General features: G+C 46.2%; 1 protein-coding gene across 2 annotated transcripts; it reads right to left on the bottom strand.

Annotated features, from left to right (window-relative positions):
* Positions 1-4,461: 4,461 nt before the first annotated feature.
* LOC129815443 (leucine-rich repeat neuronal protein 1-like) lies at positions 4,462-18,578 on the bottom strand. Of its 2 annotated transcripts, none has more exons than XM_055869282.1 (2): positions 17,938-18,578; positions 4,462-7,671 (listed from the first exon to the last, which is right to left on the bottom strand). In XM_055869282.1, the coding sequence occupies exon 2, from the start codon at positions 7,391-7,393 to the stop codon at positions 5,258-5,260; it is 2,136 nt and encodes a 711-aa protein (XP_055725257.1). In that variant the 5' UTR covers positions 7,394-7,671; positions 17,938-18,578; the 3' UTR covers positions 4,462-5,257. The 2 variants fall into 2 exon arrangements, with proteins under 2 accessions (XP_055725257.1, XP_055725258.1); XM_055869283.1 differs by having other exon boundaries at positions 18,089-18,578.
* Positions 18,579-20,795: the final 2,217 nt, after the last annotated feature.

Below are 20,795 nucleotides of genomic sequence, written 5' to 3'. Positions count from 1 at the left end.
TGATTGACAATAAATTTCACATGCTGTTGTGCAAATGGAATAGACAACAGGTGGAAATTAGAGGCAATTAGCAAGACACCCCCAATAAAGGAGTGGTTCTGCAGGTGGTGACCACAGACCACTTCTCAGGTCCTATGCTTCCTGGCTGATGTTTTGGCCACTTTTGAATGCTGGCGGTGCTTTCACTTTAGTGGTAGCATGAGACGGAGTCTACAACCCACACTAGTGGCTCAGGTAGTGCAGCTCATCCAGGATGGCACATCAATGCGAGCTGTGGCAAGAAGGTTTGCTGTGTCTGTCAGCGTAGTGCCCAGAGCATGGAGGCGCTACCAGGAGACAGGCCAGTACATCAGGAGACGTGGAGGAGGCCGTAGGAGGGCAACAACCCAGCAGCAGGACTGATACCTCCGCCTTTTTTCAAGGAGGAGCAGGAGGAGCACTGCCAGAGCCCTGCAAAATGACCTCCAGCAGGCCACAAATGTGCATGTGTCTGCTCAAACGGTCAGAAACAGACTCCATGAGGGTGGTATGAGGGCCCGACGTCCACAGGTGGGGGTTGTGCTTACAGCCCAACACCGTGCAGGACGTTTGGCATTTGCCAGAGAACACCAAGATTGGCAAATTCGCCACTGGCGCCCTGTGCTCTTCACAGATGAAAGCAGGTTCACACTGAGCACATGTGACAGACGTGACAGAGTCTGGAGATGCCGTGGAGAACGTTCTGCTGCCTGCAACATCCTCCAGCATGACCGGTTTGGCGGTGGGTCAGTCATGGTGTGGAGTGGCATTTCTTTGGGGGCCGCACAGCCCTCCATGTGCTCGCCAGAGGTAGCCTGACTGCCATTAGGTACCGAGATGAGATCCTCAGACCCCTTGTGAGACCATATGCTGGTGCGGTTGGCCCTGGGTTCCTCCTAATGCAAGACAATGCTAGACCTCATGTGGCTGGAGTGTGTCAGCAGTTGCTGCAGGAGGAAGGCATTGATGCTATGGACTGGCCCGCCCGTTCCCCAGACCTGAATCCAATTGAGCACATCTGGGACATCATGTCTCGCTCCATCCACCAACGCCACGTTGCACCACAGACTGTCCAGGAGTTGGCGGATGCTTTAGTCCAGGTCTGGGAGGAGATCCCTCAGGAGACCATCCGCCACCTCATCAGGAGCATGCCCAGGCATTGTAGGGAGGTCATACAGGCACGTGGAGGCCACACACACTACTGAGCCTCATATTGACTTGTTTTAAGGACATTACATCAAAGTTGGATCAGCCTGCAATGTGGTTTTCCACTTTAATTTTGAGTGTGACTCCAAATCCAGACCTCAATGGGTTGATAAATTTGATTTCCATTGATAATTTTTGTGTGATTTTGTTGTCAGCACATTCAACTATGTAAAGAAAAAAGTATTTAATAAGAATATTTCATTCATTCATATCTAGGATGTGTTATTTTAGTGTTCCCTTTATTTTTTTGAGCAGTGTATATCCCAATGCGCCAGGGCAGTGCCCTGTGTAGAGTGCTGTCTTTCGGGATGGGACGTTAAACGGGTAATGACTCTCTGAGGTCATTAAAGATCCCATGGCACTATTTCCCAGGTTGTTGCTGTAAATGAGAATGTGTTCTCAGTCAACTTTCCTGGATAAAAAAAATGGAAACAAGGTCCATTTACCATTTTACTATGAAATGTCTCAGTAAGAACCTGAGAATTACATATTGTAAAGTGCTATCTACAAAGAGACAGCTCACCATGGTAAACAAGTTAGGACCTTCAAAACACAGGCAAACAGCAACCACTAGCGGCTGTTCAGGCTACTTATTAACCTGATAGTCATTCAGTTCTCAAGAAATTAAACTAGATTTCCTACATAGTGTGAGGCTAAAGGCTTCAGTTACACAAAGGCTTAGTTTACACAGACAGCCTAATTCTGATATATTTTTTCACTTATTGGTCTTTTGACCAATCAGATCAGCTCTGAAAAAGATCTGATGTGAAAAGGTCTGACGTTATTGGTCAGAAGACCAACTAGTGGAAAAAAGATCAGAAATGGGCTGCCAGTCTAAACACAGCCTTAAGGATCAGAGTCAGTAGGTATAGATACAAACACATGATTGGGACATTTCATCAAGGAGCTGCCATACAGTGGGGAGACATCAACTGAAGGCTGCCAATCTGAAACTCTACAATCAAGCAGCAAGTCTCCACCTGTCCCAGATCTGCTGTTTTGGACACTCTCTACCGCACCAGCTGTCTCTAACTCTGAATGATCGGCTATGAAAAGCCAACTTACATTTACTCCTGAGGTGCTGATCTCAACCAACTCAAGCGACAAGGATTGTGTATGTGTGCCATTCAGAGAGTGAATGGGCAAGGCAAAATATTTAAGTGCCTTCAAACGGGGTATGGTATTAGGTGCCATGGGCACCGGTTTGTGTCAAGAACTGCAACGCTGCTGGGTCTTTCACTCAACAGTTTCCCGTGTAATAAGAATGGTCCACCCCCACTTATTCTGGACATGCCCTAAGTTACATGCTTACTGGGCTCTCATTTTTGATTACTTATCTAAAGCCTTTGATCGTGTTCTAGCCCCAGACCCATTGATCGCTCTGTTTGGTACAGTTGATGGGAATAACCAGGAAGGGAAAGCTGTCTCTCTTTGTACTCTATTAGCAAAAAGGCTCATATTGCAATTTTGGAAATTGGAGACTGTACCTAACTTTGAAATGTGGTTACGGGATTTAGGGAATGTAATACGTATGGAAAAGATTCGATAAAATACCTCCAATAGAAGTACAGTGTTTTACAAAATATGGCAGCCGATACTGGATAAATGGTCTAGTCCGGCTTCATAACTGGGCTGACGATCTGCTGCTACTCTGTGCTGTACTCCACTCAATATTTATTTTTGGCTTAACTACACTGCTTGTAATGACTATATGCTGTCTTCTTATACATGTACCACCTAATAGGATTTTGTTTTATTTTGTGTATGTGTGAGTTAAGTTTTGTTTTGTCATCTAAATTGGCCATCCCATTCAACAGTACAATGAATGTCATTGTTTGTATTGCTGTCTTTTTTTATTTTTTTTATTGGAAAATAATAAACATATTATAAAAATATAGAATGGTCCACCACCCGAACAAAGGGTCCAAGCCAACTTGACACAACTGTGGGAACCATTGGAGTGAACATGGGCCAGTATCCCTGTGAAATGCTTGACACGTTGTAGAGTCCATCCTCCAATGAATTGAGGCTGTTCTGAGGGCAAAAGGGGGCGCAACTCAATATTAGGAAGGTGTTCTTAATGTTTTGTACACTCAGTATCCATGAACAGCTATTTCTACATTTTTTTTCTTTTCTACATATTACATATATTTCCTCATATTTAGGTACAGTATTTTTCATAGAAAGAAGCACATTACTTCTCATATTCAGTGCTTAGTGCTCACAAGGGCTTTATTGTACTACCCACTAGGGGGCAGCACAGACTCACAAATCCATTTGATACATGGATGAAAAATATTACCAAAATGAGCTGCACTGGTCTTTTTCATTTCGATCTTTTACAGCTCAGTATTGATTATTATTCTCACACAGTAAAGTCATAACCCCTTGGTTAACACAGTTCTCTAATCTACTGCCTGTATGCAGTTCACAAAGCAATAAGACACCTTTCTAAACAGACAGAAGGGATTGATGGCACTCCGCTAATGCTTAAGACACATGCACACAACATCAACCCACCACATCCACAACCTCCTACTACCCTCCATCTGGTCATATCCATCTTCAGACCCCTCACACCCTCTCCACGGGTATATTACTATTCTCTCTGGGATCCTGTTCCTCTGCACCGCTCTCCCCTGGCAGATTCATAGCAGTTTCTCTCAGCATGTTTGTAATGTGAGCGTTGTGAGAGGAATGATTTGGTCGGATCAGGAGGGAACAGTATATACACCATCTGTTGTCTCATGTTAACCATATTTCCCCGTGTCATGTGGTCTGAAGGTGGCATGTTGTACGATATTACCCCAGTTCCTTCACTGATTCCTTAAGCATTGATTGATGAGCTGGTAATATGGTGGAATAAAGTTATTATTCTCTCCCACTCTGATATAGCGTGCACACACTCACATGTAGAACAGAGCAGACAGCGGGGGGGGGGGGGGGGGTTAAGCCGACAGGATCTGTGCTCTCTGTATGGCTGATTAGACTCAGGGGAGTGGGCTCTGCCGCACAGTGTGAGTCTGAGCCGTGAAGCTCCATGCTGAGATACTGCTTATGGGCTGCTGCAGCACATTGGAGGTGAAGTGGAACCAGGTCCGCATGGAAAAATAACCAGAGCTAAGAGATCAGAGGTCAAACAGAGGTAAAAGGTCATGGTGCCTCATTACAATATGATTTATAGCGATTGAAGGACTATAATTAAGCAAACTGGTGAAATAAATGTACAACAACTGATTGAGAGACATTATTTATATAAAAAGATCAAAATGTTATTTATTTCAACTTCCTCATATACAACATTTTGTGTGATGAAATCACAACAAAAGTAAGTGGTCAGCGACAGATTCTAGCAGATAAGAAAGAAATAATTCAGAGTAAATAAAGCTACTACTGTACCTAGTAACTGCATGTTATCAAACATTCACATTTCTAGTGCTTTACAGAACATTTATCAGCAAACTAATTTCTATTTTATTCCCAATTAAAATTGAAAAAGAGTTTCAAATGATAGTTGATACAACATTACTGTACAATCGCTAACGTTATTCAGTAGACAGTATAACAAGTCTAATCCCCTTAGTCAGCTTTTAAATGAAGTCCATACAAACTCCTTTACATTTCAGTGCACAACAGATGACCTGTTTTACAAAAAGAGAGAGAAAAAACTATGTGATCTCAACCAACACTGCCAGAGGAACCTTTAACTAGACTAGTCGTCCCTGTTGCTGCGTTATCGACACTAAGAAAGTGGGTCCATGGCAACAAGCCAAAAGGCTGTGCTATCAAAAATGCACCATAAAGCAGATAAACGGAGACAACCTGGAAGCTAAACACAGCTGCCATCTTGGAATAGTCCAAACTATAAAAGAGAAATAGAGTCAAACAAAGGCGATACGCTATACTAATACAAATCCTGTCCTTATCACTCTGCTACTTATTAGCAAAGCTAAAAATAAAACATTTGCAACTATCTGATTTTTGCCCCCAAAATTGCAAAAGTGTGTCTGTGTGCTGGGGGAGGGGCGCCCCCTCACCACATGTAGTAGCTGCGTGTGGTGTCCACGGGGGAGGGCTTGCTCTCTGCCCCGCCCTCCTTGTCCACCTCCCACAGGTTGATGAGGGGCGGGTAGAGCTCATTGAGGGGGATGGAGGAGGTCTTCTGCATGTACTTCTTCAGGGAGTGGTGATAGTTCTTCCTCTTCAAGCGCCGGGCCACGTACACCCCCACGGTGGCCAGGCTGAGGAAGGCAAGCATGGTGGCCATGACGACTAGCAGGGCGGCGCTAGGCCTCTGGCCCGACACGTCCAGGGCGAAGGTGTTGCTGCGCGTGGTCACATTGACGCACGATTTATGGGTCTGCAGGTGGATGTTGGAGACGGTGAGGCACACCTCATACTCAGTGCCCGGCTGCAGGTGAGTCAGGTTGTACTCGTGCACGTCGACGGGCACGCGTGCAGTGTAGGTGATGTGGGGGTTGTCAATCTTCATGGTGGCCGAGGCCCACTTGAGGTTGGAGGTCATGACGTTGGAGTTGATCTTCCAGGAGACCAGAATGGAGTGGGACTCGGTCTGCTTGACGTAGATCTTCATCACCTCGACGCTGTCCAGCAGGGTGCCGTTGACCCGGATGGTGGTGACGCGTGTGTCGGCCCCCTCTGTGTTCTGAGCCACGCAGGTGTAGCGGCCTGAGTCCTCCACCTGGACGTGGGACAGCCGCAGGGTGCCCTCACTGCTCAGATGGTACCGCTCCGACACCGTGTCCACCGTGATCTTGCTCCCCATAGGAGACACCCAGTAGATTTCTGGCTCGGGCTCGGCCATGGCCCGGCAGTCCAAGCTGACACTCATGCCCAGCTCTAGGCTCAGGTGGCTGGGGAAGGTGTTGTGGGAGATGAGGGGCAGGCACTGCTCTGGGGAGTCCTGTAGCCTCACCTCCCTGACCCGCTGGCCCCGGAGCTCGGGCGGTGAGCTACACAGCATAGCCCGGGGCTCCATGAATCGCACGCTGGTCCTGTTTGAGCTCATCCACTGGATGACACAGTCACAGCGCAGCGGGTTGCTGTGCAGGCTGATCTCGCGCAGGTTGGGCAGCGCCTCCACGGTGCGCTGGTAGATGGCATTGAGGGCGTTGTTGTTGAGCATCAGGCTCTCCAAGGAGGATAGGTCCCTGAAAGCCATCCGGTGGACAAAGGACAGCTTGGGGTTGTTGGTGCCCTCCAGCTTGGTCAGCTCAGGCAGGTTGTCCAGTGCGTAACGGTCGATGGACACCAGCTCAGCCATGTTGTTGATGCCAAGCTCCTTCAGATGCAGCATGTTCCTGAAGTCCCCCTCCTGGATCTTGTGCACCGGGTTCTTGTTCAGGTCCAGGAACTTCAGGTTCTGCACTTTCTGCAGGGCCAGCTGGGGAACTCGGACCAGCTTGTTGTCGTAGAAGGACAGGCTTTCCAGGTTATCCAGACCCACCAGAGCACTCCCGGGAACGTCGGTGAGATCCATGCCGGCCAGAACCAGGCTCCTCAGACTCCCCAGGGGCTTGAAGTTCATGTCCAGGATGCCAATGACGGGGTTATCGCCGATCATCAGGATCTCCAGGTTGGGCGTGGCCTCGAACCAGCGGCTATCGATGACCCGGAGCCTGTTGGAGTTGAGGTGGAGGCGCAGCAGGCTACGCAGGCCAGAGAAGGCCCCTGGGGCAATGGTGCTGATCTGGTTGTGGTTGATGTAGAGCTCCTGCAGGTTGCTCAGGTCCTGCAGGCAGTGGTCGGGCAGTTGGCTGATCTGGTTCTCCTCCAGGTGCAGGGTGGTGAGCTGGTTCATGTTGGCCAGGCCCACGGCTTCCACACTGCTGAAGTTGTTCTGGGATAGGTCCAGCTCCGTCAGGTTGAACAGGGCCTCTAGCTCCCCGCTGGTGTGGGCGATGGAGTTGCTCTGGAGCAGCAGCACCTGGGTGTCAGAAGACAGGTTGGAGGGGATGCATGTCAGCCGCAGGTCGTTGCAGTCCACCGTGGCCGCCTCCCTGTAGGTGGACTGGGGGGTGAACCAGGGGCGCACCTCACACACGCACAGCCGCGGGCACTCCCCCCCTCGCACAAGGGGCAGCAGGGGCAACAGCAGCCCTACACACAGCCATGCCAGTGGGGGCCAAGGGAGGGGGCTTAGAGCCATGCTGTCTCCTCTCTCTGTCTGGTCACACTGCTCTTAGAGGAGAGGCCGGGTTCCTGAGGAAGGCCTGGAGGGTAGGTGTGGGATGTGACATCAACAACCAATGGTCATCAGAGTCCTCCCTGTACAGGCTGGTAGTGGCTGGTAGAGCTGCGGTCCACAGTGCGGGTGAATGTGTGTGTGTGTGTTTCAGAATGGGGCCAGGGGATGGTCAGGGTTATCCTCTTCCTCCACTCACATGTTTTTCCTCTCTCTTTACTTCAGAATTCAGCAGAATAAGCCTGAAATACACAGAAACCAGGTCAGGTATTAGAGCTCTGCTTTACATCGTTCCATTATCATCCCACAAACAGATGGTGATTTAGATAAAGAATAAAGAGATATAGAGAGGGATACAGAAACAGTAAGAAGGAGAGAGAGAAAGGGTCTAGAGAGAGAGGGATTGAGAGTTCCCGGTGAGAGATAAAAGCCACAAAACCTGTCAGACAGTGAACTGCATTTCATAAAAAAATACCTGATATAGACAAGACTTTTATTCTAAATATGGGCATGAATTAATTACAAGTCCATATCTGCTACATACTGACAAGACAACATTTGTGTGAAACAGAGAGTAATACATTTACAGTAGTTAGCTGCTGACCTGGCTTCAAATACAATTTGAAATCATTAAGAATACTTTAACTGTTTGTTTGACCTTGCCTGTTATAATGGAACCAATAAAAAGTCCCAAAAGCTCAAACTCTGCCCCCCTGGCACTCCAGTCTGGCTAAAGGTCTGGTTCTGTGGTTGGACCAAGAGATCTGACTTCCTTTATAGTTTCACAGCAGAGGGTTAGAGTGGAGACAGCACCCAGCCTACACAGCACCAGTCTGCAGACTTCTTGGGGACTCATTTGACATGCCTAACAGGGCAGAATAAATCTGTGAAATTATTTTCTTTGCTGTGCTATTGTGCAGAGGTTAATTTCTGTCTTTAATGAGCTGTTACTCAGCCAGAGACTATTGAAAAACAGGTGAAAAAAGCAAACGCTGAGCATTCAAATGTAATTGAATCAGTCAGTGTCTTGGTAGTACAGGCAAAACCACTCAACCCCAATGCCAGCAGTCTGACTGCTCTGGCCTGTTAGTAGCAGGTTGCCTCTGAAAAATTTAAGTCAGTCAGAGGTTTCAGTGAAGTCATTTATCATATTGGTGTCCTAATTCTCCTCATTTTCAAATAAAATATGGATGATACTAAATGTTTACATACATTAACTGAGACAGATAGTCCTGCTGTTTTAACAGCTGGGTGAGTGAAGGATATACACACACGAGTAAGTTGTAAACCATAATGTACTCCCAATGTATTGCATCCAACAACAAGCCTATAACATCTGAGTACACATTGTTTGCATATGGCTCACTATATTTGTGTATGCAGAAGTGCTGTCCTTTGTTCAGATAATATATAAGATTATGGTCCAGAATTTTAAGGTATGGGCAATTCCACGGAAACGGAGTGACACAGACTCTGATTTTTCACTTTAAAATGTATGTCACAAAAATCAATGATTGTAAAGTGAAACCTTACAACTATATATACACAAGGACTACTTTTAACAATTTCCACTGAAAATGTACTTGAAGAACAGTGCAGATGCACAGAATGACGGCACCAACAGCACAAACTGTCATTCTGTTACCAAACTTTGCATCTGCACTGATCTTCAAGTAAATGTGTTTCTGTAAAAGTTTCAGTGGAAATTGTTAAAAGTAGTCCTTGTGCATATAGTTGTATGGTTTGTTTAAAAATCTGAGTCTCAGTGTCACTCTGTTACCGTGGAATGCCCGTATATGACAATGTATATTAGTAGAGATTGGTAGGCTAAATGTTTGATGCATATTTGATACGTATATTTGTCCCTATCTGAGGTCTATTGTGGATATGAACTCAGCTACTCTGATGTATTCTGTGTCTGTCTCTTCAGAGATTACCCACGTTTCTCTCTCCCAGGGGATTATCTGCGTATGCTACTGGCACAGTGACAGAGAGATACTTTTGGTGTGGTAGCAGCCAGCCAGAGTTCTCTGCTCTGACTATGAGCACATTACACAACACACCTAATCTACCAGGGCGGGCAGAGAAAGAAAAGCGCTCAGCTCGACTCTGCGCATTATCGTTAATGGTAGCTCTTGATTATGAGACACGTCTCTGGAAAGTGGTGGCAACACAGGCGGGTAGAAATGAGTCTTTTAATGAGCCTGAACAAATCAATTAGAGGCCTGGAGCCTCTGTGCTGGGACGGTGTCAGCTCCGGGCCGGGCCCAGGGTGGTGGTTTGGATGTGGGGGAATGGGCAGGGCTGGGGCCAGGGTGGTGGGGTGGATGTGGGGGAATTGGCAGGGCTGGGGCCAGGGTGGGGTGGATGTGGGGGGCAGCGCAGGGGCCAGGGTGGGGGTGGAGGTGGGGGAATGGGCAGAGCAGGGCAGGGGCCAGGGTAGTGGGTGGATGTGGGGGAATAGGAAGGGCTGGGGCCAAGGTGGGAGGTGGATGTGGGGAATGGGAAGGGCAAGGCTGGGGCCAGGGCCAGGGTGGGGATGGATGTGGGGAATGGGAAGGGCATGGGTGGGGCCAGGGTGGGGATGGATGTGGGGGAATAGGCAGGGCTGGGGCCAAGGTGGGAGGTGGATGTGGGGGAATGGGAAGGGCAAGGCTGGGGCCAGGGCCAGGGTGGGGATGGATGTGGGGGAATAGGCAGGGCTGGGGCCAAGGTGGGAGGTGGATGTGGGGGAATGGGAAGGGCTGGAGCCAGGGTGGGGATGGATGTGGGGAATGGGAAGGGCTGGGGCCAGGGTGGGGATGGATGTGGGGGAATGGGCAGGGCTGGTGGGTCTAGCTCCAGAGGACAGGTAACATTCAGGAGCCTCTACCGCCGCTGGGATAGCTCCTCACATCAATTTCTGATGGGTCCCTGGCACCGCAGCATCCTCCCCAACACATTTATGAGGCCCAATTATGGAAATCCAACACAGCAGTTTATTCTTCCTCTCCGTTTAAACTGCCAATACTGGATCTATGAGGTCTGTCAGGGGAAAATATGTTTTTCCTATATCAGTTTGGTGCTGTCAGTGATAAGGGTATTTCCACTGTAGCGGTGATATCCTCTGTGCCAGGAGTGTAGTGTTCTCTAAACAGGTGACACGTTAATGTATGTATGATGGTGATGAACTACCATGTATGATCTGCACATAATCAATGACTACGCCTTTCCTCTGCCCTGCCTGCCCTTCCTGGGGATATTCAAATCAGTGACAGGAGAAAATAACATTGCATTATCATAAACAGATAGGACAGTGATGAGCACAGGGCCCAGTGACTCCAATCCATTTCAGCAAATCAAAAATGTTCTCACAAAAAAACTAATCCATCTCCATCCAGGCCAATTAGTTTTCAATACTAGAGAAAAGGATGATTAAATCCCAGCCTTTTAGGCGAGGTGAAACACTTTGTATCTGTTCAGGCAGAATTCCAGTGGGTGGGTGTGTGTATATATACACAATACAGCTGAGGACGGCAATTTATCTCTTCAACCTGGAGGAATCAGCCTCCCATAACTGTCCCAGTGAGTGTGTACGGCAGGCCCTGCCGCTCTCGCACTGACAATAAACACCACCGTTCCTGCGCCTCCAGTCAGATACTAATAACACACCACATTTATCCCCATAAACACACTCAGTGCAGCCTGAAGACAGAGACGTGTGCGTGGGGATGTGTTTTGTTTCACATCAAAAATTGACAACCATGTCTCTGGATTTCTACTTTAGAGACAATAGTAACATAGAACAGGTTTAGTTCGATTTTTCTCCTTTTCTTCATGTGTGATTTCTCATCGACATTTAGTGCAAGCCTGGCAGAAACACCGAGCACAGGGATGTGTGACTGACACAAACTCGGCTTTGATTCATATTGCAGGTGTGGTATTTATAGTGTCTCTAAAAATACTTAGTTATGCAGAAAATAAAACAGCATGTCAGTCACTGTGTTTCATGTCTGCATATTTTAATCATGAACCAATGCATGATCAAAAGCCTATCTGCCATTACAACTTCTCAATTAGTTAACTTAGTCAGTGTGGGAGAAACTAGGTACTGGATACAATATAATGTGAGTATCCGGTGAGTATCCGGTTGGTATGGCTGTTACTGTAAGAAAATCCCCTACCTCTAAGATACTGTTCTAATAGCCACGATGATATATATAGTATCCAAGACTAATGGCATCCTCTCTGCAATGCCTCGGCCAATCAGAGCGCTATCTCAGTGATTTGTACACTGTGACTGAACTGTAACATCAAGGCTTTATATTTCCTCCTATTCCTCTTCTCAGGGCTCAGGGCCTGGGAATGGACAATAAGAGATCTGTCATCTCTCCCCCTCTATCCATCAACCTGTCTATCTATCAATCTGTTGGTCTGTCTGGCTATACACTGTATCTTTATATCCAGCCATCTATCAGGTCATATATTATGCCTCTCTCCCTTTCCTTCTCTTCTCTAAAATCGGAGGAGACAGGCGAGGTAATCGCTGTTTTCACACTGAGGCTATAAAAATCACACCTGGCACCAGGCTCCTGGAGTGCTGACATCTCTGTGGGGGCTCGTATCCGGTTTGACCGACCGCTACCTCAGTGTGTGTGTGCGTGCGTGTCCATGTGCGCACGTGTGTGTATGTGTACATGCGCGTGTGTGATGGGGGAAAAACGATTATGACAGGGGACACCTCCAATGGAAATTGTGAACAAACAAGGCCAGAGGTGCCCTCCCTCAGCATCAAAGCCCAGAGAGACTACCAGGCTGTCCATCGTGGCCTGAAGGCCTGAAAACAGAACACTCACTGTCAGTGATGAGTGTAATGAAAGTTGTCACACTAAACAAAATGACATTTCCCTCAGCCCACAGAGTGGTCTGAATGAAGGGAAACAGATGTTGCTATTTCATCCTCTCACTGACACAGCAGCACCAGGCACTGTTGGCTTACACAGGGCCCCTTCCTATTAGCACTGCTGTTGATAGATACGGTGGCTAAAAGCTGTTTAATCCTGGATGGAAAAAACATTATCGCTGCAAATCCTACAAACTATCCATATCCTGATGGCAATCCTTCAGTCATTCCAAAAGCGTTGTCTGTCGTAGCCTTACCCGCTATAAAGTGAATGGGGGGAAAATATATTTTTTACTCCCCGTGGTTTGAGTGAAACTCAAGAAACCAATAGATTGATGTTTCTGTTCCTGTGAAAGTGACCAAACTGCTTAAAGAGTAGAACAGTTATGGGGGGATTAAGGCTATAGTCTGCAAAAACATCCTATACTATATACAGTATATCCTGTTTATACTCATCATCTACAGGATGTACATAACAATGCCTCAGGAGCAGACATAACAAGCATTGTTTTGGGCTTCCTGGCCAGTGACCCCTAGTCAGGTGCAACACTTGTCTGAAGAGACCAAACTGCTTAACTCAGATACACAGAGATTCAGTGTTCACACATCGTTTGCACTTAACCCAGAACTACAACAAAGAGAAACACAGGTAGAGAAGAGGGATAAAGGGGAGAGTGTAGAGATATGTCTGCTTTTACACTCACCTATCATATCGCACTACACAGACGAATGCCTGTGTTACAGAAGGAGACACAAAGCCCTGCATGAAGCCTAGTTTTATAGTGAGTGTGTTTGGTTGGCCCTGGCCCTTTATGTGATAGCATCAGAGGTTTTGGTGGATCTGAGTTTCATTCCCTCCCTGACAAAGGCGATTTACATTTTTGTCATTATCCAATGTGACTTACAGGAGCAATTAGGGTTAAGTGATTTGCTCAAGGGCACATTAACAGATGTCTTCACCTAGTCGGCTCAGGGATTGGAACCAGCGAACTTTCGGTTCCTGGCCCAACCCTCTGAAATGCTGGGCTACCTGCCTCTTCATTCTGTCACATCCTTTATGTGCTTGAGTTTCTTAAAACACACAAGCACGCATGCACACGCACAGTATAGAAAAACATACACACACTCGGGCACCATGTACACCAAAAACATACACACAAAAACACAAACACAGAGTGGCGAATGTTCACCCAGCTTAGAGCCTGCCCTTTGATAAAAACAGCCCTGGGGTTCAAAGGATAACACATGCAAGTAGAGCAAGATGTAATTTAGAGATATCATCAGCCCTGTCTTTTAATGCCAAGGCCTCATAAATACATGCATTACTCTATGTTCCCAGACAGCACAGGGACTAATGAAGCAGTAGGGCTCTCTGTCTGTGGCCACATAGAGCGCACTGATTTTGGAGAGGAGACTGAGAGACACCCTGTTTGGATGTCTGAACGGATGTCTGGAAGTCTTAGACCCTTCATGAATGCTCTGTTTCCTGTCCTGCTGAGCTTTTCCTAACAGCATTAGGTTTCCTTGGGCTGAGTCCACTCTGCCAACGTAAGCACTCACTGTTCCACAAAGACTTCAATAGCTAAAACCTTCTCAATTTTCAAATCGGGACACCAAAGTACACAAAGGCAACCACATGAATAAAAAACAAATGGCCAAATAGCTTTTTTCCATTGGAGTATGAATGAGTGTCTGTCTTCAGTATCCATTTTGCTCAGTGACTTAACCCTCGCTTTCCAGATGCTCTAACCAAGTGCCACTGGATGCTTCTGCCAAGAGGAAACTGGGTCTAATGACAACATGATAGCACCTTTTACAGGGAAGAATAATGTGTTTCTCCTCATTCATTTGTCCCTCTTCATTGGGTGTAAAATGTGAGCAGTGTTTCTCAAACAGCAGCCGCACTACCACTACAGGCTCCCTCACAATCTTGCCGTCACCATGGTGACCGGCTATGCCACCGGCATGTCTGTTTCATACCCAAATGAGGAGACAGCTGTGTGTGCCATTAGGCCACCGTAGAGCGAAGAGCGACAAGAACCACCGCTAGCACAAGACCACAATCATAAACATCCATATGACCAGATTAAACAACTGACACCGTCAAACGAAAAGGCTGATAATTGCTATACCAGCAGACAATGGCTCCACTATAGCGCAGCTGTGATCAGTCTACAGCTGCCAAAACAAGCAAAAAGAGACTGCTGTTGCCTAGTAGAGTCTACTGACTAGAGCTACCAAGGCACAACAGCATGTATCCTTCCCAAACAACATCTATTACCGCTGCATCACAGTATATCACAATACAGCAACCACAGCCAAACCTAACATTCCATCACTATTATTAGTCTAGACGCAATGCTTCTAAATTACAGTTCCATACTGGAGCCCCCAGCCCGCCATGTGCTGCTGACCGTCGGCCTGCCAGTCAAGTGTGTACCTGATGGGCACGCCATGTCCTTGCTGCACTGGCTTGCCTGAGAGGTAGTCTGTTCCTGCTGCTTTGACCTGCTTGAGGCACCCTGGTTTTGGCTGCTTTGGCCTGTTTAAGAGGCACTCTGTTCCTGCTGCATTGGCCTGCCTGAGAGGCACCTGGTTTTGGCTGCTTTGGTCTGCCTGAGAGGCACCTGGTTTTGGCTGCATTGGCCTGCCTGAGAGGCACCTGGTTTTGGCTGCATAGGCCTGCCTGAGAGGCACCTGGTTTTGGCTGCTTTGGTCTGCCTGAGAGGCACCTGGTTTTGGCTGCATTGGCCTGCCTGAGAGGCACCTGGTTTTGGCTGCATTGGCCTGCCTGAGAGGCACCTGGTTTTGGCTGCATTGGTCTGCCTGAGAGGCACCTGGTTTTGGCTGCTTTGGTCTGCCTGAGAGGCACCTGGTTTTGGCTGCATTGGCCTGCCTGAGAGGCACCTGGTTTTGGCTGCATTGGCCTGCCTGAGAGGCACCTGGTTTTGGCTGCATTGGCCTGCCTGAGAGGCACCTGGTTTTGGCTGCATTGGCCTGCCTGAGAGGCACCTGGTTTTGGCTGCATTGGTCTGCCTGAGAGGCACCTGGTTTTGGCTGCATTGGCCTGCCTGAGAGGCACCTGGTTTTGGCTGCATTGGCCTGCCTGAGAGGCACCTGGTTTTGGCTGCATTGGCCTGCCTGAGAGGCACCTGGTTTTGGCTGCATTGGCCTGCCTGAGAGGCACCTGGTTTTGGCTGCTTTGGTCTGCCTGAGAGGCACCTGGTTTTGGCTGCTTTGGTCTGCCTGAGAGGTACCCTGTTTAGGCTGCTTTAACCTGCTTAAGAGGAAACCTGTTCGGGCGCCATTAGTATGCAGGCGTCTCGCTTCACATCACACAGGGCTTTGGTGCTAGAGGCAGAGCAGAGGAGGAGGAAATGTTTCTGTTCAGTCAGAGAGAAGAAGAAGCGGGAGAGGACAATCTTGTATGTTTCATTAGCTGAAGCCAATTCCTAACGGAACAGAGATGGTGCTGGCATTAACTATTTCTCTCTCTCACGCACATGCACACACACTTTGGCAAAGTCCTTTAACACTGCAGCAATATAGAGACTCAAGTCCAATAACTCAAGGGATGCCCCATGTGGGACAAAGCATAAAAATCTCTCAGAATAATGCCCATTCATTCATTCCCTACCCAGAAATTAGATGGGTAGAGTTAGACAAACAGCTGCCTCAATCAGAAACGTCTTTACAAAAACCTCACAATGGGGGGATGTGTTTCCCTCACCCCTCAGCTCACAGTCACAATGGGAGAGGGTCGAGCTGGAGCACCCAAGTCGCCCACAGCCTTCCCCCCTCAAACACCCCACTGACCTCCAAAACTAGAGCGCACAGTGCAGTCAGTCCCAGGCTCTCTTAATGGGTCTCGGCGACTTGTGAACACACACATGCGTGTGCACGCACACACACACCGTGTTAAACACATCTTTGTGTTGGCTAGTTCTCACGACTCCTTAACTACTGGCAGAGGACACTGCTTTGTGTGTGGGGGTTGGGGTGGGGGAACTCACTGCCTGTGCCATGCCTTCCTAAAGCGGGTTATACCTAACCTCTTCCCCCCTCCTCCCTCACTACTCTGGCTAGAGTACATCCATATATGTCCGCAGAGTTTTCCAATGACAAGGCTCCGGTTTAGTTGGCAAGCCCAAAGAGCACAATAGTGAATAACAGGATTATTTAAATCAACTGTGTCTCGGCCAGTGAACTTTGCACATTTCCATATCAGGCAAAATGTTATCAAATTACAGAAACTGCAATTCCTTGAAAACAAAAAGCCTTAACAACTGAAACACAAAACCCTGCTTAACTGTTATGTTGATTGCCTCTGTAGGACTATTTATCATGAAAACACTATACAAACATTATGACTCTCAAGTTCAAACCAAGTATGATCCAGTGCTCAAACAAATCCTCCACATTACCAAGACTTGACTTGTGTAGGTTTGATTGAATGAGACACTCAAAGCATCTTGGATCTGTGGCTTCAGCTTCCGAGAGCGCAGTAACAGGTGCCACTGTCGCGCAACAGCTGCAGTAACCAAGCCGACAAGGATGAGGAGCCAACTTTTACAAAGGTGACCCAAAACAATGTCCCTAACATGTCACCGCCCCTACCAGCTCTCACCCCCAACGTATCTTGAACAACCCATTGTCTTTTTGTTTTCCCCCGAAAACTTGTCAAATTCCTCCACAGAGCAGTCGAGACATCTGCCAACATCATTCCCTTACCAAGACAAATGAATATGATGGGACACTAGAGACCTTAGCTGTCAGTCAGCTGTTTTAACTGCTCTCCCTGTGCACATGTGTAATGTTGCACTTTGGGATTGTTACATTGTAGACTCTCATCCTCAAGCACATGAGGACTAGAGAATGGGGGAATAAAAACACATCTGGGATACACAATGGAATTCAGTGCTCCTTTCACTTCAGAACGGTGAGATAAGTCGTTTCAGGACAGTTGCAGCTTACTTTGAACCATTTAGGAATAAAACACACTAATTCTAGAATGACACTCTTTGGTCAAAAGTACAGTGTGTCAGGAATATGGGTGACATCATGGCAAATGTTTTTTTGTTTTTTTTGCATGTTTTTCTGCTGTTGTTTATTAACGCGGTTTTATTGGTTTATTGCAGCCTACTGTGTGAGTGCACGTTTGTCAGTGTGTCATCCCTCTCAGAAAAAATCCATATGAATTCGCATTCTCAATCGATAGAAATGAATTATAGGCACACATACTGTATATCAGACTACAGCCTGCGTATTATTGGCCACATGTGGGCTACTGAATGCGGATCACAGTGCCCTTGCAAATCAAATGGTTGCACTGATGCTGTAGCTACCCTACCCTTTGAGCAACGAAATGAAATTCAGCCAGCTTCAAAAATAGAAATATGTACGGCCACGGTTCTGTTGAGTTAAATAACAAACAGCTTAGACTACATATTTGATTTAAAATATATACTAATTGTGCTGCCACCACCCCAAATTGTCTATCTCTGCCAATTAAGTTATCTGTTTATATTCAAAAGCTAAGAACGCAATTCTTAATAATTGACTTGTTTCTGAATATTTAAATTGGAGCATATTATAAATGAAAATGAGTTAACGTTATTGGTCTCACCTTAGCGTTTTAGCATATAGCGGAATGCCTCTCCACACACACAGACTCCGATGCTCCAGGAAAATAATAGGAAATTTGAGCGCTATGTCTTGAAAGATAATATTAAGCCTGCTATATCTATGGAAAATAAATAATATAACATTTAACTTACAAAGCGATGTCTATATTCAGAGAGCACACGTTTTATTCTCTTCAGGAGACGTTTTTTTCTGTCCTCTGTGCTTCTGCCGCGGCTGACTGTAGAACACTAAAAACCTCGCCACTGGTAACCCTGCCTTGAGCTCGCGATTCTCTTGCCCTCCTCCAACTCAACATGCAGGGATCACCTGGCGCTGACCAGCGCAGCAAGGCTAGTCAGCTGATTTCAAACGCGCGATCGTTCGCGTGGCAGTCCTTGTCACTGGTGCTCGCTCAACTAGTCCACCTCACCATCTGCTCGAGTTCTGCTGTGATGCCAACAAAAGCCGCGGCGGCCAAAAGCTCGCCGTGGGAAAAACGAAGCGTGGATGAGGTTGGCAGGCCAAGGAATAAAAGGGTTTCCTGAGTGTCCAATAGAAATGTTCAACGCTCCTCCTTGTGTCATTTTTTGGACGTTCCAGAGTGGTCTTTGTCTGAAAGTTTCCAATGTCAGGTGACGTGGGTCCATGTCCATGACCCCTCAAGTCAACTAATCGAATCCAAAAACACCCTACACACTCTACATTTACATAATGACCGTGTGAAAGGTTTGGTGGCATAGTACTGGGTTTCTGGATTTGACAGAGGTGAAAGTCTAGGATGTGGCAGTATTCTTATTTCACACACACACACACAATCGAATAACAAATCAAATGAATTCAAATTTTAATGGTCGCTTACATATATTTTGCAGGTGTTATCACAGGTGCAACAAAATGCTTATGTTTCTAACTCCAACAATGCAGTAATACCTAACAATGCAAAATAATAAACACAAATCCCCAAAATATAAATAAATTAAGAAATATCAGAAAGCACAATGTCAGAGTCCAGAATATAAATATGTACAGTACCAGGGTTTTTATTTATTTTTACTTTTTTCTACATTGTAGAATAATAGTTAAGATATCAAAACTAGGAAATAACACATATGGAATGATATAGTAACCAGAAAAGTGTTAAACAAATATAATTATATTTTATATTTCAGATTCTTTAAAGTAGCCACCCTTTGCCTTGATGACAGCTTTGCACACTCTTGGCATTCTCTCAACCAGCTTCATGAGGTAGTCACCTAGAATGCGTTTCAATTAACAGGTGTGCCTTGTCAAAAATGTATTTCCTTAATGTGTTTGAGACAATCAGTTGTGTTGTGACATGGTAGGGGTGGTATACAGAAGATTTTCAAATAAGCAAAGAGAAACGACAGTCCATCATTACTTTAAGACATGAAGGTCAGTCAAACTGGAACATTTCAAGAACTTTTTAAGTTTCTTCAAGTGCAGTCGCAAAAACATCAAGCACTATGATGAAACTGGCTCTCATGAGGACCGCCACAGGAAAGGAAGACCCAGAGTTACCTCTGCTGTAGAGGATAAGTTCATTATCCAAACTGCACCTCAGATTGCAGCCCAAAATGCTTCACAGAGTTCAAGTAACAGAGACATCTCAACATCAGCTGTTCAGAGGAGACTGCGTGAATCAGGCCTTTATGGATTAAATTGCTGCAAAGAAACCACTACTAAATGACACCAATAAGAAGAAGAGACTTGCTTGGGACAAGAAACACAAGCAATGGACATTAGACTGGTGGACATCTGTCCTTTGATCTAATGAGTCCAAATTTGAGATTTTTGGTTCCAACCAAACTCTGCTTCTTACAAAGTCTCTTTGTAAGAAGCAGAGTAGGTGAACGGATGATCTCTGCATGTGTAGTTCCCACCGTGAAGCATGGAGGTGGTGGTGTGATGGTGTGGGATGCTTTGCTAGTGACACTGTCAGTGATTTATTTAGAATTCAAGGCACACTTAATCAGCATGGCTATCACAGCATTCTGCAGTGGTTGGCACTTAGTGGGACTATCAATTGTTTTTCAACAGGACAATGACCCAACACACCTCCAGGCTGTGTAATGGCTATCTGACCAAGAAGTAGAGTGATGGAGTGCTGCATCAGATGACCTGGCCTCCACAATCACAATGGTTTGGGATGAGTTTTTTATTTTATTTTATTTTATTTTATTTTACCGTTATTTTACCAGGTAAGTTGACTGAGAACACGTTCTCATTTGCAGCAACGACCTGGGGAATAGTTACAGGGGAGAGGAGGGGGATGAATGAGCCAATTGTAAAGTTGAACTGCAGAGTGAAAGAAAAGCAGCCAACAAGTGCTCAGCATATGTGGGAACTCCTTCAAGACTGTTAAAAGCATTGCAGGTGAAGCTGTGCAAAGCTGTCAAGGCAAAGGGAGGCTACTTTGAAGAATCTAAAATATATTTCAATTTGTTTAACACTTTTTTGGTTACTAAATGATTCCATGTGTCATTTCATAGTTTTGATGTCTTCACTATTATTCTAAATGTAATCTGTTAGTTAGTAGTTACCTGTCCAAAATTGTAATCAGTAACGTATCTTTTGGATTAGCCAAACTTTGTAACATAATCTGATTACTTTCCCCTTAAGAGGAACTGGCACAGACAGTCATAAAATCTGACTTTAACCCTAACCTTAACCACACTGCTAACTTTAATGCCTAACCTGAACCTTAAATTAAGACCAAAAAGCACTTTTGTTTGACTTTGCAGCTGGCACATCTAGCAGATTTTTTTTTGATGCATGCCAGCAAAGCCAGTACACAATACAACATTAAACAATACATTAATTGCACTATAACGATGACAA

The sequence above is a fragment of the Salvelinus fontinalis genome, chromosome 18, assembly GCF_029448725.1.
Source record: "Salvelinus fontinalis isolate EN_2023a chromosome 18, ASM2944872v1, whole genome shotgun sequence".
Lineage (NCBI taxonomy): Eukaryota > Metazoa > Chordata > Actinopteri > Salmoniformes > Salmonidae > Salvelinus > Salvelinus fontinalis.
This window is presented reverse-complemented; position numbering and strand designations above follow the sequence as displayed.